The 22,590-nt window shown below is 38.5% G+C and overlaps 1 protein-coding gene across 1 annotated transcript in view; it reads left to right on the forward strand.

The window, feature by feature from the left end:
• SKAP2 (src kinase associated phosphoprotein 2) overlaps positions 1-14,425 on the forward strand; it is a 116,712-nt gene extending 102,287 nt beyond the window's left edge. The window contains exons 11-13 of the mRNA XM_055707412.1: positions 4,163-4,275; positions 13,759-13,860; positions 14,268-14,425. Coding sequence (XP_055563387.1) covers positions 4,163-4,275; positions 13,759-13,851 — 206 coding nt within the window. The 3' untranslated portion in view covers positions 13,852-13,860; positions 14,268-14,425. The remainder of the gene's footprint in view (positions 1-4,162; positions 4,276-13,758; positions 13,861-14,267) is intronic.
• The last annotated feature ends 8,165 nt before the right edge of the window (positions 14,426-22,590 follow it).

Below are 22,590 nucleotides of genomic sequence, written 5' to 3' on the forward strand. Positions count from 1 at the left end.
ATAATTTTTATGGCGTGTGGGACAAAGGGCAAGTAAGTAAGTAACAGGCATTCTCTGCAGTTTAAGACATCACCAGAACAAACAAATAACTGTTCTTCAACAGGTTATATCTCATCTGGGCATGGAGACCCAACACTGGAGGTCGAAATCACTTGTGTAAGACAGAATCATTCCAATAGCTTTAATATTGAACTTCATCTGTCTCCATCTTTAAGCCTTCAGTATGGTAAATACTGAGCACATAATCACCGAAAGGGGACACCGTTCACCTCTTTCAAGTATTTTTAAGTAGTCCAGACTAGTAGTCTTCAAATCTGACACTATCAACTTTTATGGAATCTGATTAAGAGTCAAGGAATATAAATCAGAATGGCAAGCTGTTTAATATACTGGGCAGTGGATCACAGTGGTGAAAGGAAAACATACACACACGTTCCTTCATTCCACAAGCAATGCATGAACAGATAATATTAACTATGAGTTCTAAGTCACTGTCATAGTAGAGTTTGTTAACTTAGATGCCATCAGTGTTAAAGTGGAAGATCAGTGGAGATCAGGCACAGTCACATTTATTCTAATTTTTTTAGTAGTACATTTCCATACTTGGGCTGTAATTCCGATGTTTGTTTTGGTCAATTCTTTCAGGATTGTGCTCAGAAATGGCAAGCGCCAAAATTGTGACAAGGTAGGGGGCAGGAATGGAACAGCCTGCAGTTAGATTGGCTTAGGCTGCAATTGGACAACACACTTAAATCCCTCTGAAATACGTACTCGTAATCTGTTTTGGCAGGTTTTGTTTTTTTTCTGTCTATTGAGGCTGTTACAATATTCTTATAATTTTTTCCCATGAGTAATCCACGGGCATTGATAAGTTTTAAACAATCTACAATATTTGAAGTGCATGCTTGAGTGATATACTTGTCAGATTTTTAAATTTTATTTTATTTTTTTTTTTTACTTGAACTGTTCACCTTCCTTTCTTCAAGCATGTATTGTCAGGTGTGGGTATTTTTCAGTGAAATACACAGTCTAAGCCTACCATCAGGAAGGCTGGCAGCTGTTGCTGTTTGATCTGTCAGCCTCAGAAGTGTTTTTATCAGTATATTGGACAAAAATACCTGTTGTTCCTATTACTGTTACTGGAAAAAGAGAGATGGCAGAAGAAAACCATGAGGAATTCTTTATGGAAGAATTTTGGAAACTGTTGAACAGTTGTTCATCCAGATAGCTGTCCTGGAATGAAAGAAGTATTTCCTGGGGAAACAATCTACCCAAAATCCTGCTCAGCCATTTCTTGTGATTGGTAATATTAAAAGTAGTGGGTAGGTAAAAACAAACTGTTTTCTACCCTGTGCTACACATCTAAATTTTTTTTTACTGTGCCTCATTCACATGGCCGAAGTGACCATGCCTTCAAAATACAACAGACTTAAGTTTAGCAATTATGTCATCATAGTATTTTTATGGCCCACAACATTTCACAGTGTGTAAGAATAGAGTGTAATTGTGGCAGAGTAATGCCAGCAAATCAGTACCTTTTGAATTTGAACTCTAATGGACATACAAGTTCTTGATACTAAATCTACCAGCTGTTTTCAGGTAAAGAAAGAGAAGCTGAAATAAGAAAGAACAGGCTTGTGTTTTGCAGAGGTTTTTGCAGCTTTTTTTTTTGTTGTTCTACCTCTGTGTTTGTGAAGCACCGTGAATCAGTTTAATGAAGAATTTTGACCTTTAGATGTATAGGTTCTGATTGGCTTTTATGTAAGTGTAGTTGCACTTAAAGAATTCGGAGAAACTTGTGCTGGTGGGTATGAGCGGGTATTTCAAAACTGAAATTAACACTTGTTGGAAGACCAGCATAGTTGTTCACAAATTAAACTGACATTTTCTCTGCCTATTTTTAATTTCTGTGCTCCTGGTGTACTGGTATATGCTTCTCCGAGAAATGGGGCTTTCTGATTTCCACAACTCTGTCTTATGTTGAATTTACAAATGAGGGGCACAGAGCCACGGTTAGTCTTTGGGCAACATCTTCACTGTTGCAATAAACTTACTTTAAAATTAATCTTTTTTAGTGTTGCTGTGTTATTAGTTGAATTGCTTTCCCACTTCAAGACTTAATTAAATGCTTATGATGAACATCTAGGGAGAGATGTGTCTCACCTGCTGTGGGATCTCTCCTGTTGCTGATGTTCCCCATGTAACTCCCATTAGTGTTAACAGAAGTTACTTCAGGCACATAAAGGTAAGAACAGACCTCAAAATGATAAAAAATGGTGTGAAAAGTCATGATTCATTTCAGGGCAAATCTGAAGAAGTAACAGGTCTGATTAATGTATTTTAAACCAAATCAGTAAGACAACTGCTGAAAGATTGAAAGGTGGGATACAATATCGACATAACTTTTAGGTTTTTTTCACATGAGCTTACATTACCTTTTATGAGATGGGACAGGGAACTGTGATCAATGCAGTATCAAAAGACTGAAGAGAGATTCTGATTTAATATTTATCACAAATTAATTTGGTGCTAATCTGTGTTACTGTTTATAACTGTCCAATGCTAAATTGGTGAATACTGAGCTGACAAACAGGAAGGGCCAAAATCTGGAGATGCAACATTTCAAACGGATTCTGCTTTCCTCTTGAAATTATTCTATCTATGCATTTTACGGTGATCAAATCTCTTATTTATGAATGGTTTTGGTGTGAGGACAGAAAAAAAATCTGTGCACTGGTAGTCAGAATGCCCCCTAGTGCTATATACCAAGTGGTAGCTACTAATCAGCAGTTTATGGAAAATTAAATGGCAGCTTTAAAATCAAGGTTGTGAATAGTTAGCCTTATGATGGTATTGCCATCAAGACACTACAGAACACAGGTTGGAAGGGATAAATAGAAAACAAGCTCTTCTTGCTCATGCAGAGGGTATTAAAATGAAAATCTCAGTATTTTTCAAAATAGGGAAAACCACAAGTTGAATACTGCTATATTTTTTTATAACGTGATGCTTTCTATCACTTGATACTTGATATAAGTGAACCAATCATGATTAAATTGTAAACTATAAATAATAGTGTAGAGTACTAATGACATGCAAATGTAACTGGTATATGTTGGAATAACCAGCAAGCCTGCTGTTCAAGGATCATATAACAAAACTAAGATGACAGCCTTGATCCAGCCAGTTCAGTGATATTTATGTTATCAGAATTAGAAGATAGCTTTCCAGTGATGTAAATTATTAGTACATATACATTCTGTCTGGTTAGTGTATACATAATGTAACTGGTCATCTTACTGGTATTGCTTACATTCTTTTTGCATTAACTCATCACACTCCATTTTCATGGAATTAAAAACAGGAAATAGTTTGCAGTGTAACAGAAGCAGCCAGTGTATTTAACTGTGTGTAAGCGCTGTGTTTCAATAGATGTACTCTGTATTGTAAGTGTATGACAAAGCATTTATTACTGTGTTATTGCCGTATTACAGAGCAAAGAGTGCTAAATAATCAATCAGTTAATGGTCTGTATGGCAGCTTGAACACAGCACATCCATTGTGCTTAAGCTGTTAGAAGGATGAGTTTATGACTGCAGTGTAGTTGCATGTTTAGCCAGAGCTTAATGTCCTAAACTGGAGCTGGCACAAATATTTTTAAAATGCAGCTTCAGCAACAGTTTCCAAGTTCTCCAGTATTTCAGAAGGAACAGTCAAGGATTATCTGAAATGTTCTCAGAGAAGTTATTTAGTTTTGTTGGAACAGCGGAGGGGGAGAGGGGGCGATCACAAAATACTTACTTTGGCTTCCTTTCACAGATTATTACTAACTATATTCTAGCAGTTTTATCAGCTTCAAGTTGAGATGCAAATATGGCTTGCTGAAAATATATTAGGAAAAAACGTAGCTGCTTTAAGTTGCAGCTGGAAAATGCTTTGAAAACCTGTAGCTACATGTCTCTTAAGTGATACAACTTGCCAGTGAAGGGCTTTCACATAAAACTTGTTTTCCACTTGCTTTTGTGGTATGAAGGAGCTGTTTCCAAAAAGAGAAGAAAGAAATGTGTGCTAATAAATAACTTCATCCTATCTGGAGATTTAAAGAGTAACTTTAGCCCCTCAATCTTTATCCTTTTGTAATTAGATGCTGTTTTCTTTGCAGATAGCAAAAATACCGATTATGCCAATTTCTATCAAGGTTTGTGGGACTGCACAGGAGATGTACCTGATGAGTTGACATTTAAACGTGGTGATGTTATCTACATTCTCAGCAAGGTATGGGATGCTCCTGGAACTACATAGTTGTAAAGAAAGCCATGGCAGAAGGGCACATTCCCACAGTTCTAGGGGGGGAAATTTGTCACTCCCTTTCAGGTCCTTTGTTTGCAATCAGATATTCACTGCAATTAATTATTTTGTCAAATGAACTATAATCACATTTAAAACATAGCCATGTTAACAGGAATTAACTTAAAAGTGTGTTTATTTACTTGTTCGGTCTTGGCTACCATTTCATAACTGATTTAATGGGAAACAAAGTGCTTTCTGCTTGTAAATGTTAACCTTGTAGATTTTTAAATTATCTTGTATGTTATGTTTTTTGTTTCCTGATTTATATTTGTGACTTTCTGGGCATCTTGCTACAGAAGATGGTTTGTGTTTTTGAACAATACTTTGATATTTGTATATATATTGTCATTGTTCTGACAGCTCAGATTCCAGATTTGTTTGCTCCAACAGATTTGGGCAATTTTTAATTTACTGCTTTCCTGTTTGCAAATCAAATGAGATATGTAATTTCTCTCATCTAAAGGGATGAGAAAGAGTATAAGCGTGAAATTTTATTCTATTTTAATGTTAGTAGTATTCTTATTTTTCCTTAACTCCCTGCATAAAACCAAAACCTCTCCTAAAATGTGTATCTAATGGTCCATTGAAGTCTACTTCTGAACAATTCATCAAAGGAAATTTATCTTTCCCCCATATATTAGAAAAAAGCTGAGCTTTTCAAGTTCTCATTGAAAAAACCCATACCTCTTAACATATATGTGGAACATATATCTCAGATGTAGTTGCCATTCAGTCTAATTAACGCCGAAGATATATACAAGTAGGTGTGTGAAAGCTAGAGGCATCTGTTTGTCTTAGTTTCAAACTCTTCGGTTTTGTCACAATTGCTTTAAATCTTCCATGATACCTTAACTGCAGTGTTTCCGGATAATAAATGTAACAGCTTCTGTTTTAAATAAATTTAAGATTTATGGATAGAAAGATAGTCCTATATAAAAATATAGAAGATATATTACTAATGGTAATGTGCCCATGTATGTCTTTTGAGGTATTTCATTGTCACTTAAACTAATAACTGAATTGCATTACTAAAGGCTGGATAACACTCTTGGATTGGGCAGACTTTCAAGCAGTTACACAGCCCTGAAGAATGGTACTAATTTAAACTAATCATCTCTTCCCCCTCTCCCCCACCCCGAAAAGCCCGTGAACAAACGGATTCCACTGCACAAGTTTAGCCTCTTCATGGGTTGTGCTCTTCTGGTATGGTGTGGAGACTATAAAATCTTAATCTTCAGCTTGTAGGTGAAAAAATTATTTGCTACTCCTTTCCCAGAAGAGTGAGAAATTTAATTTAAAAAAATGGAGCAGAATAGAAAAAACAGTAGCTTAAGCTGTCCTCTGTATATGAACTGTCCTGTGATCATGCTGTGATTAATCCGTAATTGGTCCTTGAAACAGGCTTGCTGCTGCTCCAGATATATAGAACCTCTCTCTTTGGGAATGATTTCTACTCCAAAATACAGCCCAGAAAATTCAGTCCTGTTTCGCTTAAAGATTGTTACAGCTTTTTCAGAAAAATGACTCTCGACCACTACTGTCAGCTCTGAATTTAGGGTCCTTGGAGGGGAAAGTGCCAGAGAATTATCCATCTTAACCCGGCACTTGATGCAGTTTCAAGGTCCATCATTTACAAGCTCTTTGTCTGGTAAATGAAAAATACAACCAAAGGACAAGTGAACCTAACCAACCTGAAGTCGGTCGAGACTTTTCTTCAGAAAATATTTCCTAATCCTATACATGAATACTTGGGTTTTGTGGCGGTCAGCAGGAATCCTTGGCAATTTTTTAATTTTTTCCCACCATCTAGTGGCTGCAGATGAGAGATGCAGGTAGTGACGGGGGGCGATGGCTCTGGATCCAAAATGGTGTCATAAATTCAGCTTCAGCTTGAACCTAGCTATGGCTTTATTGCCTTTCTATCATATGTCAGCCAGCTAGGAACATCACTCTTGAAAATCACATTTTGCTGATAAGAAAGTAAGCATGGGTATAGCAGTATTACAGTAAGAAGGGTGAAACATTAACAAAATATTGAGCGTATTTGTGCAACGTGTAATAGGTCTTTGTTTCACAAGGAAATATAAAGGGTATAGCTTGCTCTGATGAACGTGATAAGACAGATATTTGTCTCTCCAGTAACAGGTATGCCAGCAATATATTTTTACCTTTTTACATACCTTTATGTATCTAAATTAGGGTAACGTGACTATTTTGTTTCCAAGAAATGAGATCATTAGTACCACAGAACTACTTATGAACCAGTTTAGCAAATTTAGGCATTGATATAATTTAAATAAAGCAAGAGGAACAATATGTACATGTAAGTTTCTAGGTGAATGCCTTTGAGAAGAATGAGCAAGGTTTCAGTTTGGCAACATTTACTTTCTAAAATAGCAAAGCATTATGCAAAGACAAATCCCCCATAATTTGCTTTAAACTGAGCATCAAAATTCAGTGTTAGTGCAACAAGCATGATTTTCATGTTTATACTCTGATAATACAAATACCTATGTTTGACTAGTGCAATTACGGTAGAAAAGCATGCTTCCTTGTTTTAAAGGTGCATTCAAAAACTATTTCAGCTGTTATCTAAATATTTGCGTCAGTTGTGGCTTTTGTGTTGCAGCAGTTCTGTGGGCTCTTACAAAAAAATCCAAACCAAACCAAAACCCACCTCCAAAGCTTTTTTCTAGGTTTTCCTACTTCTCAGACTTTCCTTTAAAGGTTAAGTTTTTAATCTGAGCAGAATCAGCAGAACTGTTGCAATAGAACTTGTTAACTTTTGTTTATTTTAAAATCAGTTAACTTTTCAGACTAATTGATCAATGTATCTGTACAAATAAATCATACTATTATAATTCTACTTTATAATATTCTTGAATATTCAAGCATTTATATCTTACGCTGCAAATCAGGTGAACTTTCAGAAAACTATATACCCCTCTATGCAGTAGAGAAAAATTTATAGCTCTACTGATAGAGGGACTCATCAGTAAGATTTCTTGGTTAATATTGAGCATTAGAAATGCAATACTTGGGCATCCTGTTTTCTAAAAGGATGATTGCTCTTAACTCCTGCTTATTTATGGGTTTGCCTTTGCTTTCAAGCCCATATGATAAATGGGGAAACAAACCTTTGTAACAGTCCTTTTTGAAAGGACTTCTGTAGCTTTACGCAAGAAATCAATTTACAGAAATAAATACAGCTTCAGGTGGAGGTAGCCCTATTACTACTTTTTTAAAAAGTTTGAATTGCAGAGTTTATGCAAGTGCAGTACTTGCAGTATTGGTTTGCTTGCTTTAGGTGCACGTTTTGTTTTGGGAAAAAATGCCATATTTTTATCAGGAAACAGTAATGCAAATTAGATGTTAGCAGGCACCTGCTTAGCAGAATTACTGGTGGTTCTTAACTTCTAAGTTAATTCCCATCTCATATATTTGTTGGTTTAATGCAAATATAAATATAATATTTCAAAATCAGAAATTGTATCTCAAACTGGAATTCACCTTCCCGGTTACTACTTCAGTACCTGCCAATGCTATGTAATGTGGCTGACTCTGGTATTTATGATTGATGGAAATCTCATTTATCGCTTAACCCTTTGCTCTAGAATTTTCCATGAAAGTCAAATGTTAACTTGGTACCTAGATTACACTTTATTCAGTGGTTGTACATTTCTAGTGTGGCAGATTTTTGTTCTTTCGATACAATAAATGTCTGTTAAAGTGCTCACACCTCAACCTGTTTGTTTTTTTTTGCTTAGTGAAAAGACAAACAAGGAAATCTCCATAGCTTAGATTAGTGCTTATAAAATAAAATTAACAATGCAGCTGTTTTGTAATCACTGTGAGCATTTTGTACATTAGCTGTATAATCTTCATAAAATATATTTATTCGGTAGTTTTCAAGAAGATCTGAAAGGCATACTAAAATCCTGAGTGGATTTTTTTGTCAGGCTGTTTTCTGACCGATCATACTGAGATCAGTATTTAACAGTAATTTCTCTTTCCATGAGTGTACTGCCCGTGTCTATGTTAGCAAATAGGGCGTAGACTACCAATAGGAGTAGATTTGCAGAGTGAAACACATTTAGTGCTGAGGCTCCAGTGTCCACACAGTGTGTTTTTAAAGGTGTTTGATGTCCAAAGAGGTCTAGCCTGCTTTTGTGGAATGAGAACACATTAGTGGTTGGAGCACACTGAAGTGCATCTTCTGTTTTTATTTCATCTGAAAGAAATGTGGTGTGTGTGCTCCGAGACTGACAGCTCTGCAAAGTGAGCCAGAGGAGGGAAAGTGGGAGCACTGGGAGATTCACTTCAGTGGAATGTTTCTGATCAAAAATAAAATGCAGTACTAGGTTGTACATTTTCTTCTTCTGGCTTGTTTACCTTACAGAAAAAAAAAAAACCCCAAACAAACATGTCCAAACATAAGGTAAGAGCAAAGGCCTTTAAATGGAAGGTTAGTTAAGATAAACTAATGTAAAGTAACTCCAGCTTTGTTGGTTCGCATGTTGATAATATGTAAGCATTTATCTACATGATTAGAAAAAATTTTGTGTGTCATCTAATGGAAAATAAAATGCCCTTCTGTCCTTCCAGGGTTTTTTCAGGGGCCAGTTTTGCTTCGGAATTCAGTCTGCTTACCCTGATTTATACTGGGACTCTTTAGTTGGTGTCTTTTTTGTCTCATGTGATTGCAGGAAATAAAACGTAATAACGCAACTATACAGTAAATCTGAGGGTTATATGCTTAAAGATGACCATTTTATTGCTGTCTTATAACAACTCTACTACCTGTGAAGAGGTCTCATTCAGTTATCTAAAACATTTATCATTTTCCACTTTTTAGAGAAAATGCTGTTCTGTGCCAGAAATGCTCCCTGGTTGATAGTGTATCATTCAGCAATTACACCAAAGGAAGTTCTAAAACTTTTTAGCTAGTCTGAATCTTCTGGATGTTTTAAAGGTGTTTTAAAATATTATCTTGCCAAAATTGCCCCACAGGATATTCTTTTTTTAAAAAAAAAAATTTTCTCCCTGCTTCCCACACATCTTTAGCTTGATAGGAAAGGCTACTTAGTTTAAAGCCAAACAAAGTTATAGATAATGTTTTGCTTTTCAGTTTTAAAGTTTGCAGATATTCAGTCCTTCAGTTAATACTACTTAGAGTGCCACTGGAAGGGGGCAGGAGAATAATCTTTAATTCACACAGTTCAGGGTTTTTTGTTTTAAAAATCACAACCCCATTGTTTTCTTCAAGGCATTGAAAGATAATGATTTTCAGTAAGTCTTTTTTAAAAACAAACAAATAAAAAACCCCGCCCTGCAAACACAAAACCCATACCATATGCATTGAATAATAGGGACTAACTGCGCAAGGACCAGATGCTCTCAACTTTTGCTGAAGTCAGTAGAAGTTAATATGGTGCAAAGCATCTGGAGAGCCTCATTTATGCAGAGGATCTGTTCTAAAGGTAGAAACTGTTTTGGAAAGAGTCTTGAGTATAAACATTTTCTCTTCTTGCACATCAAAATTCTTTTCTAGATAGTACAAAAATCTTGAATTTACGAGATATCTGTAAAAAGCGGGCAGTGTGTTTTCCCCAAGTGCAAAAACTTTCACGACCAGTGCCTTGTGGAGTCATAGGGACGTACACATTAGTCCGGTAAAACTGGTAGGATGGGGACAAGGAGAAACATCTGCTCACAGTGTGTTCAGTTAGGAGCATTTAAGGAGCCTGTAAACCCTGGTGGGGTTTTCTTTCCCCCGCTATCACAGCACGCTGTAGAGAGTGTTTCAGTGTGTTAAATGTGAAGTCATAACCTGTTCCTTGCTGCCCTGTGAAATCACTTCACTTTGGTTAATAAATTTCTGCCGGGGAAAAAAAAAATCCACTCTCCGGCAGAGGGTGGATGTGTAGAAGTAGCTTAGAAAGCGTTTGGTCATCTGTTAAGGTGGTTGTTTTGCATTATTTGGCATAACATATTCCGCTGCCCTGGTGCTTGTCATCCAGGGGTTGTGGTGCCCTTCCCCCCCCCCAGCTCCTGCCTAATATTGCCTGGTAAGGACGATGTGCTCCCACTCGCACGGCAGAGCTGCGGCCACACACTTGTGCGTTCTCCTCATCGCAGGGCGGCTGGATCTGGCCCTGCCCCCCTCTCCTATCCCTCTGTTTGCCTCGGAGCAATTCATTTTGCAGTTATTGAATTTCTTTGGAGAGTTATTTTCATACAGCGAGCATCACGGCACCTCTGGATCTCGATAGCGTTTCTACATAAGGAGAAAGGAGCTTTGTGTTAGTAATTACCTAACATTGTCAGGAGCTGACTGCAGGCCTCTTTCTAGTGATAACAGAATAACCACATAATGTAGCTTTATAGCACATGATTAATAGAAAATAATTACACATCCTACAAAGGGATGCAATATTTCTTATAAATTGACTACAATGGTTTCCTGTAGATTAAAGGACTCTTCATTATTTTATCAGTCCTTCTGAAGTACAGTCGCTTGCCTGTGTTAGCAGTGATGTTAAGAGCTGAATGGGGTGAGGGATACCAGATGGTAAACCCAGTGGTACCTAAGACCTGAAGCTGATGCTTGCGAAAGCACCGTGCTTCCCAACTCTTAGAAATTCATATAAAACTCCTAACTGTAGTCATATCCTTCTGCATATTAATCATTATTTCCTACAAACGTGAGTTTTAGACTTTTATTCTACACCTCTTAAACAGCAGTAATAGACACGGACCTCATAACAGCAGTGTATTAGTTAAATTATTTTGCTGTGAAGGAGTTTATAATTGATAATGTTGACAGAAACAATACATCAATTTGGATTTTATATGCGAGTTCAAGAAAGGACGGCGGGGGGACTGCTTTATCTGCCCGACTAGTAAGCACTCTTGTGGTACTAAGGACAGAAAGGAGTGGTTAGGAGCTTAAAGAGAAATGTCTTTAACCAGTTTAAAAGGGAGTGTTATCAAATTATTCTAAAACCTGAGATTAAAGTTTTATGTTCTTGGTAGCCAGGTATCTGCGTTATATTTTTGTTCAGACTTCTGTGGACTGCAGATAGTTTAACTGGGATTCATACTGCACTTGAGACCCATGCAAAGAATAATAACTTACGTAAAATAAAATGCAGTATTGTCTGTATGATATAATGGTTGCAGTGAATCCTTAAATTAGTTTACTAGTCTGTTACATCAACATTCATTTCATCTTCTCACTTAGCTTCATGCCAGTGGTGTATTAGTAAGTAGCAAACCCCAGAAAGTTTGTAAACAGCAGCATGCTTTTAATTCTGTTTTGAGGTATCTGAATTGTTTCTTTAAAAACATTTGTTTCTAAGTTCATGTAGTGTTGCCAAGTGGAACATTTTCAATGGATAATGTAGTCCACAGGCTTTTTCTATGCCATTTGTCATATGCAATTTAATGACCGCTTAACTAAGCCACTTCCCTCATTTCATGTATTGTTTGTTTTTTTGGCTGATCTCTAGCAAAACTTGCTTAATCACTCTTGCCAGTCACTTCACAAGTTCCATGTAACAGCTTCAAATCTTCTGTTGCTTTCTCTTGGAGAGATTTATTGCTGAGATTCCAGTAGTATACGTGAGTACTGCCCCTTTCAGCAATTTCCCACTTCAGTCTAGAAATCCAGTTTGTATATTTAACCAGGGTATTGTGTGATAACACATGGATTTTTAAACAGGCTGGTCTGGAACATTATAAACCTCAGTGTCACGGTATTATTTAGCCTTTAAGGGTTTGGGGTGTAACGTGTACCCCCATGGGAAAGGTTATGAGTGGTTCTTAACTTCTGGGGAGAGCAGTTTGCGCTGAAGATCAGGTTCAGATGCCTCTAGACTTTCAGAGCAGAGCCATCTCTGGCAGACTGCTCTGCAGTGGAAGGCGGAAAAAGGTGGAATTATTGTCGCAGCTTTCTTGTGCATGTGTTCACATCGTAAATGAAGGTTTTCCTGCTGCTTTTTATGTGTGTTTTCTTTAAATCACACTTACTGCTGTATTTTATGGATAGTAGGATAGAATCTTTTAAATCACTAATTCACTGTGAGGAGAAGGAGGAATACATTTAAGACTGGTGTTCAGCCTTCCGCAATAAGAAAATGCAAAAGTGTATGTGTGCCTGCATGCACGTGTGTTTTAAAAAAAAAAAAAAAAAAAAAAAAAGAAGAGAGCTTGGGCCCACATCAAAGCGGGCCATCAGCGGGGCTTGTTGTAGTTAAGCGCAGGGAGGGCTGAGTACCGAAGTACCTCATAGGACCCCAGAGAACTGTTGACCAGGCCAGATATGCCAGTAGCAAATCATTATAGCTCAGGCTCTAATGAAGCTCCATTAACCCTTAAGATCCACCTGACTATTTATAACTGAAAAACTTTATCTACAGTCAAAATAATAGCTTCGTCTCAGTAGGACCATTAATTCAAAATCCTACAGCCTTTTGCTGTTCTCATCAGAAGAGCAGAGTAGCAGGAAGCAGATGTTGCTTATCAGAGATATCTGTGTATTTTGTATTTTCCATGTTTGTTCCAAAGTAATTTCTACCTTACTAATAATTCAATTTTGAACGGGGTCTCTGTTTTAATAATGCTTCATTTGTAACTCTCTCTATGTATGTGTGTGTGCAATTTCAGCTGTTAGAATTTATTGAACTGCTGTTAGGATTGATCTTAAAATATTTATCTCATAGGAAAAAAAATTAAATTTGGATCTCACAGTACTCTTACTTGGTATTGCTTTTGGAAGATATTATTTCTTTAAACTATTATAATCCATTTTGTTTCATATTTATCTCACTAAGCCTAAACAAATTTCAAACAAAAGTACATTAGTCATCTGTCAGACATATGAGATCTGCTGTAGAATTTTCTGCAAGCCTAAAGCAATAGTAGACTTTGTCCGTAGAAAGGCATTATGTATTATATATATGGTGTTCCCTTCACATTTGGGCGAAGTAGTTTTTAAAATAAGTTGATTGTAAGTTTCTTAGAGTTTAGCCTTGTGATACTGAAAGAATCCCAGTTGATTCTTATATGTCAACATTGTGCTATTAGATTTTAGTTACAAAGATAGAAAGTTCTTATATTTGTGATGAATAGAAGGTGGAGAGGTCAGCTGTTTTTAGTGGGTGTTATAGAGAAGTGTGTCTGTAATTAAGAAATTTTCTTGAGTATGCCTGGCCTTTTTAAATTTTAACTTCTGTCTTTGCCTAACTCTGCATGTGAATGCCTCTAACAAACAGATATAATGTTTTAATTTTCAATTGAAATGATTATAACTGTATATAAGAGAAAGCATCCACAAGGAGTTGCATACAAAACTCTGTTGCATTTATATCGGACTAAAGGTTAATATTGCATATTGTTTTCAATTAGGAGTACAATAGATTTGGCTGGTGGGTAGGAGAAATGAAGGGAACCATTGGCTTGGTGCCTAAAGCCTACATAATGGAGATGTATGATATTTGAGAGGCCTGGGTAAGTACATTTTAATCCAATCTTCTGTAATGGCTTATATGTTCCCTTGTTCTGTGTTTCATAAGTATTTCTTTCCTGGAACCTTTGTAGAAGTCCTGTTAACATAAAGATTATGGCAAAATATATTGAAGGTTCAATTAAAGCACTTTTTCTGGGATTCTGTATGAAATATTAAACCACAGTGTACAAAAGATGATGTATTTTATAACTATGTTCCTTGTCCAGATTTTTTTTTTTTTTAAATAAAATTGTTGTGCTTTCTGCTTGGTTTTGTTACTTTAGCAATATGTGTGTATCTGTCTGTGCAGAAAACTGTGGAAGGGGATAGATATTTGGACTGGGTTTGATATGCATGTTTGAGGTTTTTTGGTTAATGATGAACTTTCAACTTCCTTCTCCCTAATCAGGAGAAATCTGCACTGGAAATCAAGAGTGGTGTGCAGCTGCAGTTTACAGACCCAGCCTGTGAAAGAAGATTCTGCCATACACATTTTGTGGTTTCAGTGAATGTAGTCAGATCGTTGCCTTGTGTATATTTAACATTAAAAACTGTAGTTGATCATAATTCTGCGGAAATGTTTTTCTTAGCTACCTTTTGTAGAATTGTAATGCTAGGAAGTGAAATAGATGGTAATTAACATATGGGCCACAAGCAGCCAAATAGTGCCTGTTGCTCTTTTCTTAAGCATATATGGCAGCACGCTGCAGCTATAGGTTTCTGTTCTTTCAGGAAGTTTGGCTATGTTTTCCTGTTCCTCAGACTTAGAAAAATTAAGCTGAACTTTGCAAGTAGAAAACTATTACTCAATTCATGCATGCATTAACCTTTTAATGCTCACTGTACATTTTGTGCAGTTTCCTAGGAAAATCAAGGGAAATTTATGTGTAATATTGCAAGTCTTCAGGGTATTCTGCTTGAAAATGTTTTTGTATTACGTTTTAGCCAATGATTTATTTTTCTCATATGCTTAGTATCGTATTGTTAATATTTTGGTGCCACAAAATGAAGGCTTGGTTCTTTTGCTGATGTAATAAATCAGCCTGTGTGGTAATAGTGCTCTGATACCATTCTGATTTGGAGAGATGAATTCTGTGATGATTTGCAAAAAGATAATATTTTAAACCCCACAATTTTTGCTAAGTCAACATGAGCTAAATGGCAGGTCCATGGCAGCGTGAAGTATTTTACCTGTACCTCACAGATACTTTCACAGAGTCAAATGTGGATACCTTCTTGAATTGTGGAGTTTCTGATACAAGTTTTGCAACAGACATCTTCAAATCTATGTGGATGTGTAACAGCTCCCCACAGTCTTAGTGCGAAATCCAGAACTTTGTGCCTAAAAGCATCAGTTGAAACATAAAAAAAGTACACTAAAATACAGCTGCTTGTGGACAAGGGGTTGGGCAAGTCAGAGTTAACACTTTAAATACTGTTGTTTTGGAGATGCACTTTTCTGTTAGCATGCAAGATCAACTTTTTTTGTATCCTCCCACACACTTGATTTGTGAGACCCTTAATCTGCCAGCCAGGCAGGTCAGGCCAGTCTGCAAACTGCTGAGCCTGTGCAGGTCCCCTTGTAGCTGCTTGTGCTGTTTATGCTTCAGGCGGGCCCTGGAAACACTGTGGGTTAAAAGGTAACGTTAGCCCGAACTCGGAATTAGATCCTTTCAGTAAACTAAGATGTTGTGCTTTACGTTAGCTGATGTATGATACTTGATGGTACGCTGGATTCTAAAAGGAGTCGAACAGGGTACAGGGTTTTGTTGTAAATTTTTTTTTAAAAAAAAGAGGTAGTAATTGAAATTGATTCAGTACGTTATCAGCGAAGCATTAAAATGATAGATTGTAGTCTTCAGGTCTTTTACTACTTAAATTTATCAAGTGCACTTGTGGATTGTGTACAGCACGGGGAGCGTTAGCATCACGGCTAGAAAAGCTCCTTCTCTCCTGTGACCATGGCAGCGTAGTACATCTGCCCCACCGAAAGGTCTTTTTATCAATGACTTAATTCCAGATTCCACCACCACCTACTTTTTTGGGGCGTCAATCCAAGCCCCCCTCTCGTTGAGATAAACGCGTGGGGGCAAAACTTGAGCAGGACGGGAGCGGCGCGGGGGCAGCCGGTGCCGCAGGGAGGGAGGGGCGGCGGCTGCGCAGCCCCGCGCAGCCCCGCGCAGCCCCGCGCAGCCCCGCGCAGCCCCGCGCAGCCCTGCGCTGCGGTCCCGCGGCGGTAGGTGGCAGCAAATTTTCACATCACGGGCGGAGGCCGGGCCCGTCCCCTTCCCCTTCCCCCTTCCCCTTCCCCTTCCCCGCGCCGCTTCCGCCGCTTTGCCAGGAGAGGGCGCCCTCGCCCCAGCGATGAGTAGCGGGCCAGCCGCGCGCTCTCCGGGGTGGCGGCAGCCAGGGAAGTGGAGCGCCTTTTGTCTGTAGTTCGGCTTTAGGGCATCCCCTCGCCCTCAGTACGTGTTGAGGGGGAGTAAACAAGGTGCCTTAACACTCAAAACCTGCGAGATGTCCTGAAACTCACTTGCAGTGTCTTGGAATAACCCAGCAGTGCACCGCGGATGAACGCTTTACTTTAAATCTGTGCAAATACCATCATCTTTTTTGGATAAGAAAATCTCCATTAATACAGCTTAGAACTCAAAGCTAGAAAATGCTAATGGCTTTATTTTTGTTATTTACTTAGGTTGCACTTTCTGTGAACAGTAAGATAATTTTTTAAAAGGTGATTGTAAGTCATATTTTGTACGGCGTTTTACTCAATTATTTGCTCTGTTCTGGATTTGTACTATACTGCCATTAGATCTTACAATAATGTTCTACTCTGCAAATTTTTAAGGTTCAAATAAAGTTTAATTGTTTGCAAACTGTTATGATGCTAATAATTCAACAGCCTGCTGTGTTACTAATGAAATTACTTTGTTATGATTAATTTGGAAAATAGTGTGTTGATTGTAGTAATTAAGCACAACAAGGTGAAGTAAATGATTCTAATGCCATCTGGCCTCCAGACTGAATGAAGAAATGAAATGGGGCTGTCATTTGAATTTATTCAGAGAAGTAAGGGTAATACAAATGCTTTTTATAGCAGAGGCACCCAGATAAAATCCTGCCACTCCAGTATTTTTTCTATGTACTTCTACATACAGATAACTGGTTCCTATATTTTTCCAGCATCTAGTTAGGACATATATACCTCTTTGTGCATACTGCCACTAATTATATGTACTGATGGTAGCGTATGCACCGGTTCTTCCATCACAGGTCTGTATGGATGGCATTTAGAGAAGTGATATGCATTGGCTTGCCTTTTGCTCCACTATTAATGATGCAAACTTTCTTTGGCTGGAATTAAGCTGAATGTGAATGCTGGTTAAGATCCCATTCTATATTCAAATCCAAATGCATAAACTTTGTTCTTTCTGGTTCTGCAGTCTGAGTATGACATGGCATCAGAGGGACCGTAAAGAATAACCCTTTAGAACCTGATCCCAAGGCTGTTGGAACTGAGAAGCTATTGAATTCACTTGCTTCTGCATTGAGCTCTCAGAACAGTAACTCAAAAACGGGTGGCACAAAGTACCTTTTGCTGAATGCTCTTTGCCCTCTTTCTGAAAGAGATGCAATTATTTCCATAAGCTGAACTGCACCAAAGAAAGGCACTGAGTTCTCTATAGCTAAATGATAGAAATCCATTTTTCTATATCAGGTAAAGCAAAAAGGAGTTGTGGCTGTAGATCCGAGTCCTGGCTCGATCAAGTTCACTGGGATCTGTGGGAAAGCTGTAAAATATTAAAACATGTTATGAAAGTACCAGGTTGATGACAGTGGCATCTTCGGCTGCATGAGCCATTTGATGTTTCTCTCATCTCTCTTCCTCAAGTTGATGAAGACTTCCTTAGTGGGAATAAGCGTACACATGGAAACCTTATAAACAACTTTCCACTTTACATAGCACAATGTACCAATAAAATGTGAGACCTTCACTTAGCAGGGTTTCTCTGAAGCTGGCACTTCTCAGAGAAGTGTCAGCTTAATTCTATCTTTATTTAGAAAAAAATGTCAGTGAAGAGTGCTCTGCCAAATCTGCATCTCTGTTTTAGCATTCGTTTCCTGCCCAGCATCTCGTGTCTTACTGTGAGGAACCTGCACCAACCAACTTCAAACTATGGACTTAAAACTGTGGATTAAAGCTGGGTGTAAGCACAGTATTTCATGATTCTGGGATGAAATTGTGATTTGGCCAGTCTGTCCTTGCTACAGGAAGAAGTAAAGGGAGGCCAAGATGGTGACAAGACGTGCGGGTCAAAGGGATGTTGCTTTTCTTATCCAACTGTGTTATGCCAAAGAATATATGTATATATTTTCCCTTTAAATTCTGAAGTGGATCAGGCAGTGATAAGCCATGAATTGTTCTATCATAGCCTTTTGTGGATTTGTTTAGGAGTGATTTTGTAATGGGATCTAGACAATTCTGTTTCTGCTGCCAGGAATTTTCCTTACTCCAAACTACCACACAGGGAAATTCATAGGGAGCTGAGTTCACAGCAAAGTAGAGGAAAAACCTCTGCACCTCAAGGCTATGCCAACATGAGTCAAATTTAAAACTGGAAATATCAGCTTCTTCCCAGCCTTTTCGGAGGACCAAGTAATTTATTTAACAGGAAAAAGTTAAAAATCCAAGGTGTTGTCTTGTAGCAACGTGTGGGCCAATAAACAGTGCAGGCAGTCTGGGAAGAAGAGCTGCTGGTAGATGAGGGGGCAGATAGTTTCAAATGGCACTAAACCCTGATCTACCTCTTAATTTTCTGCTGTAACAAACTAACGTGTTTGAGCTTTTCTCCTAAAGCAGCTTCAGTGTCTTGCAACCCGTAGCACAAACTTCCTTTCACCCTCTCTTGTAGAGCAAGTGCTACTCCATGAAGATATTTGATAACTAGTGAGCATTTTACAGCAAGACTGTAAAGTTTATGCTGCGAGATGAAAAAAAATATTTCTGTGTTCAGTCACAGTGGGAGGATTTGTGTTGACAGAGTAGAATTACCAGTTTGGCCACTTCCAGTCTGCCATAATTGCTTGCATATTTGTAAATAGTGCCATGGGATTTTTAACGGCCACAGGCAATCAGGGTTTTGGTTTTACACCTCGTGCTACAAGACAGGGTACCATACCACAGAACTGAGCCCCGTGCAGAACTGCCTGGGTTAAAGGAAAAAAGTATTACACAGAATCATTATCAATCTTCCAAATGCCAGCAGTGTGGAAGAGTGCCTTGGCAGTCTCCCACCCAAGAGCTGACGTGGCCCGATGCTGCTTTTTAATAGTCAAATCTAATAGGGTCAGCATGAGACGAGCAGAGCGCAGACAGTCTGACAGGCGTGGGCAACTCAGTTTATTCATTGGCGGTCTTCAGCCTCTGAGACTTATTTCAGGTTGGAAGGGAAAAGATGAAATCTGCAAACGGTCGTGTGGCATGAGGGAAGCAGAGGGACCTTCCTCGTTTTCTGCTGCTCTCATCTGAGAGGACTGCCATTCTTCCCTTATATTTAAATTAAAAGCAGCCAGGCATGAATGCACATGTATGTGTGGGCAGGAGCGGATTTTATTATATGGAGTCACTTACAATCATATTTTGATGCTGGTTTCTCCTTTCTAAAAGGTGCTTATGTCTGCATGCTCATCATAGCTGGGCTACCTTTACTATAAAAAAATGATATTCCTAGCTTTTAAAAAATTCTATTTCCAGTTGCTTAAAGGCTCTATCCTAGTAACTTCTCCCATCCTACACTTCCCACTGGGATAGTACTCTTAGTGCATTATGTCAGGTGCCTCATAAAACTCTGTCTTTTGTGACACTTTTTTTTTGGTCTGTACCAATAAAATACTCCAGTCTCATTTTTTGCAACATCCTTTCCTCCTATTTTCAAGCTAATTTTGGACTTAGTTTTAAGGTATTAGACTGCAATCAAAGGGGGGTGGGGGCAGGTAATTATGCATCTAAGTTTCTATAACTTAACAAAAAAGCAGGCAATCCCCATTACCAACTATGAGAACTGTTTCGGAAGGTCTAGAAACTAACCAGCTTCCTATCCATTCATTCTTTTCTGCTTTTGAGACTGGCACATTATAGATGATGTGGGTACTTAACCACTTCGAGACCGAGGTTATCTGTTCAGCTACTTACTGTCTTCAAGGTCACCTGTAGGTAATTATTGACTTGTGACCAGCATTGCACTACTTTGAAGGCAGCGTCCAGGAAACAAGCGTCTTCTCTCTGGGCTTTGTAAATTTTCAGAAGGTGAGTGAAACTTCAAAATGCAGAGGTGTCATCCAAAATAATCTCTCTCGCTAAGCCATGTTTATGACTTGCACTTCTGTAAGTACGCTGTCTTCACTGTACTGCTGCATCCATTTATTTATACAAAATCGTGAAGATGAGAACATGTATCATGGCATATTTCAGAAACGTCAGATTTTTACAGAACTGGGCCAAATTGATGTTTCAGGTGTATTGTAAGGAAATGCTTGCTTGAGAGTATGAACCTGCATCTGTACTTACGGTGGTCTGTGTCAGATTTAGGCAAGTGGTGGAGATTGGAGACCTGCATGGCTGGCCCTTTGCTGAAAACGGATGCTCACTGATCTATGTTCAATATTATCTTGGGCCCTTCAGCTGCAGCATTGCTACTGAACATCTTAAATAAATTCAGTGAGCTAGCAATTTATGCAGGTGTTTGTCCATCAGATGTGGATCGGGTTTTTGAATTATAGCCTGATCTGACAGCACAGCATATGAAGCTGCGATGTGATACGTTTCTGTTTACATGTCCTCAGACAAGCTGATGATGCCGAGAAGCGTATGTGGACCACAAAGGGATTTCATCATGCTCATTTCATTAAATGGTAAAGATAATGTATTTTAATGTAATTCTTGTTTGCACAGGCTCCTTGATGTTACCCCTGTTATGAAGGCCTTAATACAAAAGGCTTAGATGTCATAACATTTGAAACAGGGGAGTATGTGTTACGGTAATTCAGTCTAAAACTGACCAGAGTGTCTCATAGGGATCGTTGAACAGGGTCCTGGCCAGCTACTGAGAGCATATTTATTTCATTTGGTAAACAGTGTTTGATTATGAATTAATTGTCATAATTCAGGCAATTATTTCAATAATTTTATCTAGTTAAGAGTAACAGTAGACATACTGTTTGCTAAATGTATTAACTGAAATTACAGTAGCTATTCAGACTACATTAATCATAATACTTATTAGAGTCTGCCCTTCCTATGTCTGTGGGCTCTTGGAATGTTCTGCTTCTCCTAAGTATTGTCATTTCTGCTGGTATTACAGAAAAAAACCTGAAATGTGAGCAGTTGTCAATGATACAAACGTCTTTTGTCTTTTCCACTGTCTGCTTCTTGAAAACAGACAGTTCTGCATGTACAGTCTGAAACAAGGGAATTTAGCCATGTGATTCCCCTTTAACCTCAATGAAAGTTATGCAGGTAATTCTTAATTTGAGGGCATAGTATTAACTCCTTATCAACAACAGTAAGCATTCAGTCACATAGTTCCCTTGGCTTCGTTGGAAGTGCTCCAACAACTTCTTTCTTACGTAAAATACAGGATTTAAAATCAAGTTTCTAGCATGCGAAGTTAATTTTCCTGATGTAAGGGATACCTCTAACCATGAGTTAGCCACCTGGATATAGGATGCCAAGTTGTCTATGCAATATTTCTTTATGTTCAAAATTGCTCTGCACCCAGCACTTAACAAATACGGGGAGTGCTGTAAGCACAAAGAGGATGGCTTTGGTGCTTCTGATCCCCAGCTGCCCTAAGAAGATCTCCTTGAGACAGTTCTTGTAACCAGATGGAAGCAGTTTACATGCTACTCGTTTCGAATTCCCGGTTCACACACTGATGGTCTGCAGACTCTGGACTGAGGTCTGATTTATGACGCCGGGATTAATGGGGACTGACTCTTCTGAAAACATGGCAGATAGCCAGCTCTATGCTACTGTAGTGAAAAGTTGTGTTTGACCCCGTCTGCTTCATTGGCCTCTCCCTTTCCCTACCAAATCTAAATTGTGTAGGGGCAGATATTATTACTGCCTTCAGCAGCCTTTGTTATAGACAGCTGTCAATGGCAGGTGAATGCTTTGGCTGTGCCTGTATCCTTCCAGCCAAGAAGTAAGTGTATAATAATGAGGATATATCTCGTTATATGGGTATACTGACACAGAATTATAACGTCTGTATATGGGCCGCTGACAGTCCCCATGTCTCCCGGTATATTCTATTTTCTCTAGGCCAAGTTTATTGCTCTCATAATTGAGTCCAATCCTGAGGTCTTAATGGAGTTGCGCATTCTGAAAGTAGCAGGAAATACAGCTCCTGTGGAGCCAGGAGCCTGCACAGTGTCTGCTCCAATCTGCCCAGGGTGTAATTCCACCCCTTCCCGATGAAGGGTGGGTGACACAGGGCATAGCTTTAGAAGAAACTCTGAATCGGTCATTTTTATCATTTGCTCCATCTCACGTTAGGAATGCTTGAGTGACCTTTTGCTTGCAGTAAAGCTTACACCCCTAGTTTGCTAAATGGGATCATGTTAATCATTGGATGACACCAAGAAATAACAGGCTTACATTGCTCTCAGGTAGAGGCAGGTTGGGCAGAAGGTGAATCTTTCCGGTGGTGGGGGCTTGGTTGCCTGGGGGG

Source organism: Falco cherrug, chromosome 4 (genome assembly GCF_023634085.1).
Source record: "Falco cherrug isolate bFalChe1 chromosome 4, bFalChe1.pri, whole genome shotgun sequence".
Lineage (NCBI taxonomy): Eukaryota > Metazoa > Chordata > Aves > Falconiformes > Falconidae > Falco > Falco cherrug.